This window comes from Pempheris klunzingeri, chromosome 12, assembly GCF_042242105.1.
Source record: "Pempheris klunzingeri isolate RE-2024b chromosome 12, fPemKlu1.hap1, whole genome shotgun sequence".
Lineage (NCBI taxonomy): Eukaryota > Metazoa > Chordata > Actinopteri > Acropomatiformes > Pempheridae > Pempheris > Pempheris klunzingeri.
Window position 1 is genome coordinate 8,700,771 of NC_092023.1, and position 9,049 is coordinate 8,709,819.

General features: G+C 39.8%; 2 protein-coding genes across 3 annotated transcripts in view; both read right to left on the minus strand.

Annotated features, from left to right (window-relative positions):
- LOC139210870 (protein bicaudal C homolog 1-like) overlaps nucleotides 1-3,972 on the minus strand; it is a 53,090-nt gene extending 49,118 nt beyond the window's left edge. For both annotated transcript variants that reach the window (XM_070841058.1, XM_070841057.1), the window contains exon 1: nucleotides 3,540-3,972. In XM_070841058.1, coding sequence (XP_070697159.1) covers nucleotides 3,540-3,732 — 193 coding nt within the window. In that variant the 5' untranslated portion in view covers nucleotides 3,733-3,972. The remainder of the gene's footprint in view (nucleotides 1-3,539) is intronic.
- A 1,897-nt stretch (nucleotides 3,973-5,869) lies between these two features.
- Nucleotides 5,870-8,848, minus strand: LOC139210700 (ubiquitin-conjugating enzyme E2 D4-like). The gene is made up of 7 exons (XM_070840826.1): nucleotides 8,697-8,848; nucleotides 8,154-8,217; nucleotides 7,938-7,969; nucleotides 7,504-7,581; nucleotides 7,164-7,269; nucleotides 6,482-6,575; nucleotides 5,870-6,372 (listed from the first exon to the last, which is right to left on the minus strand). The coding sequence occupies exons 1-7, from the start codon at nucleotides 8,718-8,720 to the stop codon at nucleotides 6,327-6,329; spliced, it is 444 nt and encodes a 147-aa protein (XP_070696927.1). The 5' UTR covers nucleotides 8,721-8,848; the 3' UTR covers nucleotides 5,870-6,326.
- Between the last annotated feature and the right edge of the window lie 201 nt (nucleotides 8,849-9,049).

The window sequence follows — 9,049 nt, forward strand, 5'->3', positions numbered from 1 at the left end:
GTCACTTTACACTCTATTTACTGATCTAAGCTCAGGAAATCTGAATCCCTGCCAATGCGAGGGACAGTAAATTTGTAATTGCTAAGGAGTTAACAATTTCCATTCTGTCCTGATGCAAATTGTGCCAGAACAGGGGAGTGAAATACGTCTGATCCAAATAAAGGGTAGTTTAAGTGCGTACGCTGGGATTTTTCTTCAGTGTGGAGACATGCTGGTGAGTCACTTACATATTTTAATGGGCACAGAGTGCTTCTGGGTCACTTTTAGTCTCCAGAATTTATACAACCCCTGACCATATGGCTAATCACCAGTCTAGTGTCCCACTCTGACCCCTTTTCCCTGTGCCCTCTAAGTACAGCCAGGTTTATTAGGAAAATGTTTTCAAAAAAGCTAATATCATTGCCATTATGACCGTATACTTCTGCAATATCAATCAACTATTAGTGAATAAAATGCTGAGGGTGAAATAGATTAAATACCATATAGAAACAAAATAGTAACAAAATTAAATGTCATTAATGCATATGTATTTTAAGACAAAATTATGTTGGCGAAGACACGAAAACTTGCTAAAAAAGACGTTCAAAACTTTGTGTCCTGCAGCCAGAGGGAGAACACTGGAGCAGAGAGATTCCACAGCAATGCCACAGCTCCTCTATGAGGCAACACGCCACACACAAAAAAAAAAATCAGTTAATGTTTCATCTGTGGAGCAAACTCTCAGCAGAGAAGCCCTTTGTAAAAGCATGTAATCTGGCAAACATTAGCGTCAGACTCATTTGCCTGAGCAAACATAGACTGCAGCTATTGTTAACCTGCATCACACCATAATCCCTAATCTTACCAATTAGCCATCTTCTTGTCTAAACAATGCCAACGCTAAGGCAGTGATGCAAAGGTTACTCATCCAAGTACTTATTTTGATCACCCAAACCACTGGGTCGGGTACCTGATTATCATTTATTGGATGCAAATAAAGTTGAACTGCTGCTATAAAATTGAATCGGTGCATCTTTTCCTGTTATGTTTTAAATCATTGGCAATTTTTCATATTAATGTTTGAAATATAATGTCTCTATCCTTTGTGTACAGTCAATTGGTGTATATATCAGTTCAGAAAAAAAACTATGTTCCCATCTGTCGCTCACTTATATTTGTGTGGGACAGAAATGAGTTATCCATCTGCAAGACAGTGAATGAATGTTTAGCCATACTGAACACGAGCAAGAACATCTTACTTAAAAATTTACCACTGACGTGAAAGTACAGGTGGTTGTGAAAGCTGTTTCCAAAGCGGAGTCTTTTAAAAGTTTCCAATAGCTAGTTCATAGAATTTACATCTGTCTCTGAAACATGATCTGCAGTCATAACATCTTTATCAATTCTCAACCAGACGGTCATTGCCAACTCGTTCAGACAGGTTGCGTGAATCTAGCTAAATGCGGAGATGCTGACCATGATTCGACTTGTGGCTCTTTTTCGAGTGTCAAGCGTTCTTTATTTTCCAGGGACGATGAGAAGCCAGAGACACCGTCACACACAGTAAAACACTGAGTTAAAATATACTGGAGTTCCCGTAAAATTATTTCATTATAGTCCAAACTCTGGCCTTCAGAACATGATATACCACGTCAAAGTCTGCAGCTTATCCAATCAAAACACAGCCAGATGTTACAAAGCTCTGACTCAACTGGATGAGACTAAAAGAGCTATTTATTAGGATTTGAATTTACACCTTCAGAGGAAAAAGAGGAGAGGAGAGTCCCTGATCCCAGTAAGTTGAATCTAGACCATGATGGCAGCGCTTTGGAGTCGTAGGTTGCAAAACTTAACAGACACTAGAACTGTGCGATGTCTTCTAAAAGATAGCGTTGGGTTTCAACCTGAACCTACGACTGACAAGAAAGACCAGGAGACGGCAGACGGTCCGATTCCGCAACCCAGCTGCAACGTCAACATGAGCAATGCAAGCCATGATGTCATGATGCAGCAACTGGGAAGGCAAGATGATGGCAAGATGAGATACGAGCCCAAACTAACAGACTGGATAGATTATACGTAACACATGCAGACGCACAGACACACACACATTTAGGCACACATGACGAGGTCGACGTGCATGGTATGTCCGGGACAGTTGGATTTAGGGCCGGCCTCTGGTTAAGTTGTTTTCCTGGAAGAGTTAGGGATGACATGGAGCACTGAGGAATGTACCGAGCAGCGAGGCAGCAACCAGGACACTCTCAAGGGGAACTACGTGTGTGTGAGTGTGTGTGTGTGTGTGTGTGTAGGATACTGGATAAACTTTCTTGAAGACCAGCTGCTCGCTTACTGTAGATGTTATTCACAAAGTTTAAAGCACAAATTAAGTGTTATTGAAGAACAGCTTTACTCATCAGCAAAGTGAACACTTAACATCACGCTTGTTTTAACTTCAGCGTGAATATGACTAATAATGTTCCTCCTAAGGTCTTGTTTGGCTGCTTCTCAGCTCTGATTTAGAGTCTTCCTGTGGATTTGGTAAAAGAATCCAGCCTATTTACCTAAGGCTGTAATACTCCACACTTTTGTGTTTTGAAATGTGTGATAAATGACCTCAGCCTCTGAGTTTCCTTGGACCTCTCCACAGAGACTGGCTTGGCCTGCCTTTATGAGCTCGTCATCGCTTTGTTAGCTGTTCGCTGTCACTTGCACGTCATTAGAGGAGAAATCAGGCAGTGAATCAATTTTACAACCAACACACAACACGCACACACACACACACACAACATGATACTGTAACAAAACCTAGGCGATGAAAGCTGGCATTAACTTCCTGCTGCACTTGCACTTTTTAAATTTAAGATTACTTATTCAGTTCCTTTGTGTTAAAGTCAGCCAAGGCTTGTGCCAGTTGTTTCTGCATGCAGACTGTTTTACTAAGAAAGAAAGAAAACTGCATGTTCAGGTCAACTTCAGTTTAGTCTAAAAACAAATGCACACCATGGGAGTTGGTGTAGCGACAGCCTGTGGTCTGGGCATGTTACTGCATCCCTAAAACACACACTGACAGTCTCTCTTTGACCTCTCAACCTCCTGTTCAAACCACAGTTTCAAGCAACATGCATTTATTTAACTGTACATTTCGTGATGTCCAACAGTGGTCAGCACATCACTTCTTTGTGTTCACAGTGTGGCGGCACTAATTGGAAGCCCACAGCTAATTAACTCGACTTAATTGCCATAATTGGGTCGTTTGGTGTGTGTAACGTTATGCAGGACACGCTCGTTTCTCGACCATGCAAACAATGAGTCCCAAAATGAAGCTACCGAATGTATTAATGGCGTAGCCGACTTTAAAGTGTCATTTTATGCGCCTGAAATAGACAAAAGGGCCGTCAGGGGGCTGCTGAAGCGCGCAACTTCTCGGAAACAACAGGCCACAATTACATGAGATGAAACGTGGACAGGATAGAGGTTGAAAACGTGAAATGCTTAAATAAAGGCCACCACTAACGTTACAATTAGTAATTTTGACTTTTTTTTTTTTTTTTTTTTACCTAATAACATGACTTCCAACTTCTTTCGGTCCACCCGAAACCTCTCCTCAGTCCACTCCGGATCTGGCAGCGGATGGGGTCCGCTCAGATCCTCCTCTGATCCGGGGAGAGGGGAGTCGGTGCTGCGCTCGCTGTTGGAGCCCTGGTCCGACTGCTGCAAGTATCCGCTTAAAGTGTCGCACTGGGCAGCCATTGCGCTGCGCAACAACTTCTCCAGTGGCCACTGCGTGCGATTCAAAGTTGAGTTGAGCCGAGGCAAAGCGCTGAACTTGCGTTTACTTGCTTATTCCGTCACTTCGCGGTGTTGTGGGGGCTCATTGCAGCGCATTTGAGAGAGCTTCCTCCGCACTTTCTTCAGGCCCCTTCGCTCTCCCCCATCAGGCAGACTTCTAAAAATAGGCAGGAGCACGCTGATACAACTCGCTATAGGTTGTCTGCCGAGTTAACGGAGCGCCTGCACACCAAACATACCAGCCAACTCCTCGGGAAAGTTTCACGTGTCACCCTGCAAAAAAAAAAAAAAAAAAAAAAAAAAAAAAGCGGGACTCCTCCCAGAAATACTTTTTTTTTGGAGCATCTACCTCCCCCTGGGTTCCTGTGAAGGTTTCCAAATGTTCCAAACGTGAGAAATTCACTGGATTCAATTTATGGGAAACTGTTATTAGGATTATAGCCAATTATAGCAAACAGTCATAGTTATTATGAGCTGAAAATTATATTACAAGGAAATCTAATACCACTAGATATGAAAATAAAGTCACCATAAGCGATTGCACACAAAAGCAGGCTTGACTTGAATATTTTTATGCCGTTTCCCCCCCCCCCCCCAGCCTGGCAGTTTAGAATAACACCCATGCAACCAATTTATTGGTTTATAGAGGAAACACTACACATCCTGAAAGTGCTAAAAGGGGAAGTAATACAGGAAAGACAAAGCAAAACAAACGTGGAGCAAGCTCACATTAGGTTAGCCTCCAAAAGAAGGCCACGATCCCAAGGAGCAAGATGCTGCTCATGTGCTGATACTGAGTAAAGTAATACAGAACCAGCAGGTAATAAAGGTCACTGAACCCAGTAATGCTTACATCAGAAAGTCCCTGTAGAAATGTGTTTTCAGGGTTACCAGGAAATGATTTTTGACATTTCCTTGCAATGTGTGGCCTTAAGTGCATTTTTTCACGTTGAATTTACATTTTTATGGTTTTAACTATTTATTTTCTTGTGCTTTTATTATCTTTTACATGCAATTTAATGTTTCTGTGTCTTCTGTGAAGCAATTTGAGCTGCCTTGAGTCTGAAAGGTGCTATATAATTAAATATGCCATGCCTTGGCTTTTACCTTTACCTGTTTCTGATGACATTTTGTGTTTTTTTCCTCTAATATTTTGCTCTGCTATGGCAGATTGGGATTTGTGCCAGACTAGAGGCTAGTGATGTTCTAAAATTACCACTGTTACTCCTCATATTTAGATAAACCCATTTCACTCCAGATAACACTACTTCCATAACCTTAATCTGACAGCTGGAGCTTTCAGTACAAAGCAAAATGACCGCAGTGCTGCAGTACCACCAAGCCTCCATTATCTGGGATTAAAGGTAGAAAACACAGTGTGCCAAACAAGTTGGTTTTAATTTTGAGAGAAACGCGGACTGTGTTTTTAACATCTGAGCTCATTAAACTTTGACATTTTAGCTCTTCACCTAAACCTTTAAGTGACTCAGTTAAAGTTAGAACGTAATTATCTAAAGTGTTTCATTTAAATTGGAAGGCATCCCCATCTGTTTTTTCTTCTGGCAGATTATTAGAGTTGAAAAGCTGTGAGCCAACATTTCTGTGCTCCTAGGACAAGACAGGCCCCTAACTAAATCCAGTAGTCTCAACATGGCACTGCTGAGATTAATTGTATGTGTGTGAGTGCATCTTTACACGTATATCAGCAGGGAGAGGATGGTAATGTGTGTACACCAGCTTCACCGCAGCACTACCAGCAGAGGTGGTGATTATGGGCGGGCTTTCACTGGACAAAACATCTCTTCTCATTTTCTTTTCACTGCTACAGCAAGACACGATAATAGTCACCGTCCACATGAATAACCATTTACCCAATGGGCCTGAATCAAATGCAACACAAACACAAACATTACGTCGTCCTACTGGACTGCCTGATGTGTGAGGCTTGGGTGGTAAAAAGTAAAGGCTACCACCTAGTGGCCATGTGAATAATAAAAATAAGGGGCAGACTAATTTGGTGGTGATAGAAATACTATATTGTATTCAGAACAAAACATTTTAAGCCACACAAAGATAGTTCATGATTTCAGTTTACTCATGTGCCATTGCCAAGAAACAATTTGCCATTCACCTTTTGATAAACATTTTTAATGCAAAATAATCAAAAAAAAAAAAAAAAAAAATCAGGTCTTGTACAATCTATTAAAAGAAAAATAAAATCAGGCCATCTCACCACAACTAATAGTAATAATAATAATTATTATTATTATAAATAATACTTATGAACAATAAATATAATTATAACTATAATAGTAACTATAATAATAGTAATAATAATGATCATAATAATAACAATAATAGTAATGATAATAATAATGCCAATTTAAGGGAAAATAAACAGTAAAAACAGTTAAGTCAAGTAAAGTCCGAGTAGAGAAAGTGCCTCAAGCGAATAAAACACCTCAACTAGAACCAGTGTAGATGAGCAGTTGGAACAGTGCTATCCTCTTTTGAGGTGTTCAGGGATGCATCAGTCTTGCTGAACCTTCAGTCCTTCACATTGCATACCTCTGGGTCCATTCTCTGGCTAGTTTGTTGTACCTAAAGGAGAAAAAAAAAATAAATAAATAAAAATCACAGTGGGTTTCTGATGAACAGTCGACTGATTTAAGTCTTTACGCCTGCCAAATTCTTCGGCTTTCATACTTACTTTTGTCTGTCTGATTTGTAGATGTCTGCAATGTCTGGGACTAGCGGATCATCTGGATTTGGGTCGCATAGCAAAGAGCATATGGATAACAAAACTAGAAAAAAAACAGACCAAAAATCAGTATGCGCTCAGGTTACGATATAAATAACAACGTTTTTCTACTCTTAGCTCATTCTCCATCCATATCACTTTCAATACAAACAGACATGCTTTCATTTCATGCACCTATATATCAAAAACCCGTTAGTTTTGGTGTATTTTTAGCCACAACTTTCATCACAGATATTTGAACACCCCCTCATTGCTCCTCCAATTATACAGTACAAAACCTGCAATTTCACAATGTTCAAAGTGACAGAAGTACACAGGGTGCAGAGGTTCATTTTTGGATAAACCAGCCCAGAAAATCCCGTTATATGTGCTTGTGGAGGCTGGAAATCATTCATTTGGAAGAATCCAGATTTGACAGCACAGTGGATTTTAATCACCAAAGGGGTGTCTCTGTCTTACTGTGTCTGATACACTGTAACACACTCATCTATGGCATTCCCTCCCCATGTCATGTTTTGCTCCAGCATCCAGATTTACCATAAAGCATGTCAGATTACGTAAAAAAAAACCCTCCACTTTCTTATGACTTCAAAGTGAACCTCAGGTACAAGCCAGATCCTATGCAAGTTACCTTTTGATACTGTAAGTGCAGGTGACCACTGTGACCTCAAGATGTCAAGGCAGATGCTACCATTGCTGTTTATGTTTGGGTGATAGATTTTCGTTGTAAAGGCAACCTGTGAAAATATCAAACAAAGCAGTAGGAGGTAAAATAACCTGTTTATCAAAGTGGATTCAGAAGGTGGTCTCTGTCAAAGGACATATCATATATTTAAAAAAAAAAAACAAGTAGAGATGATTCATTATATATTAATCGTTTGCACTATAAAATGTAAGAAACTAGTGAAAATGCCAGTCATAACTCTGTGATGTACTTCTGAGCTAATCAATCTTTAAATTAATAATATTACCTTTGGTGGTTTAAAGGGATAGTCAGTGGGAAACTGGACCGATAGGAAGAACACTCCTCCATGATATGGGCTGTCATTCTGAAAGAAAAAGAGGTAAAGGATTGTTCAATCATGTCTTGTACTGTAATTTATAGTATAAAATACAATTTGCAGTGAGAAAGCAACCACACATATTCAGATTATTGTCATTTATTTAACATTATCTTTCTTTAAATTAAGACATTGTTATTTCCCCTTTTCCTATTGTCTCAGTAATGCTGTGGGCTTCAGGGAGTAACATTGAGCTAGAGTGTACCAGTCTGTGCTCTCCATACAGAATAGAAAGGGCTGTAAAGTCAACATAAAACACTATTGTCTAGAGATCTAGAAGCAGCTTGGTTTAAAAAAAAAAAAAAAAAAAGAAATCCAGGAATCTAATCCAGAAAAAAACTCACCGGTCCCGTGATGGTAGCTTGCCAGTGAAACACTAAAGGAAACAGGCATAAAGAAACAATCTGTGAGAACATTATTCAATATCAAGGCTTTATAGCTACAAATGCCTTATATTGCAACACAGTCCCCAACTTTAAGAGTAAGAAACATTACAAATTACAGGCTAAAGGTAAGAAAATGTCAGGTTTATACACGTCATCAGGTATTCACACACTTACTGTCGTCTCCTACAGGTCCAGCTGAACATGAAGCAGGAGGGTCCTTCTGTAGGTCAGTTAATTCCTGTACCAGAACAACAATCTAAGAGTTTAACTACTTCCGCGAATGTGTAGTGCTTAGCTTAAAAGAAGAAACACATATCCATAATTTTGCTACGTCAGCGGATTATAAACAGAAACCGAAAATATACTGAGAATCATCCGGAAATACACATTAAGGTGCTTTATCTCGGCTCGCTTGTTAGGCCAACTTTAGCTAACAGCGAAGTTAGCTCGTTTAAGTTTAACCGCTTAGCTAAGCTAACTGGCTTCTGTGTGGTGTCATCGCCGCTGGCATGAATAACAGATTTGCTGGCAGTAAAAGCTGCCATGCGAATAAATTATTCAGCGTACAATCATTCACAAAACATTAGTACAATAATCAACATTGTTAGAAAATAGATGCTATTCGAGGACTGACTGGCTAACGTTATAGCAGCGCTTGAGTACCGCCCCAACCATTTCTGTACATTAAATCACTTTAGAAAAGACGATTACTCTTACCTTCTGTATTCTTTTCAAAGCCATGGCAAACCAGAGTAAGAGAAGCTACGGTGTTAACTTTGACAGCTGTCAGCAACAATAACGCTCACTTTCTGCCGACTCGTTCTTATTTGTTTTGACAAACTGGTTATTTCTTTTGTTTCCGCGTTTTTGTTCGCCGACGAAGAATGGCCCGGTGCATTGTGGGACTACGAGTTTTCCGGCAAGCCACTTAAAGGGACCTTTCAGCGAAAGATCTGAGCACAGTCCATCCTGGTGAAACCAAAACAAGTTTCAATATAATAAACTTTAGAATAAACTTATGCTTAAATTTATAGTTATTTATAATTAGATTTTTTATTTAATTTATACTT

Bases quoted from the DNA above. Each gene is read 5' to 3' on its own strand.
- LOC139210700 (XM_070840826.1), bottom strand. From the start codon at position 8,720: ATGGCTTTGAAAAGAATACAGAAG. The intron at 7,270-7,503 runs GTAATATTATTA...ATATTTTCACAG, and splicing joins ATCCCTTTAAACCACCAAAG to GTTGCCTTTACAACGAAAAT. The intron at 6,576-7,163 runs GTAACTTGCATA...TTTTTTTTCTAG, and splicing joins TGCACTTACAGTATCAAAAG to TTTTGTTATCCATATGCTCT.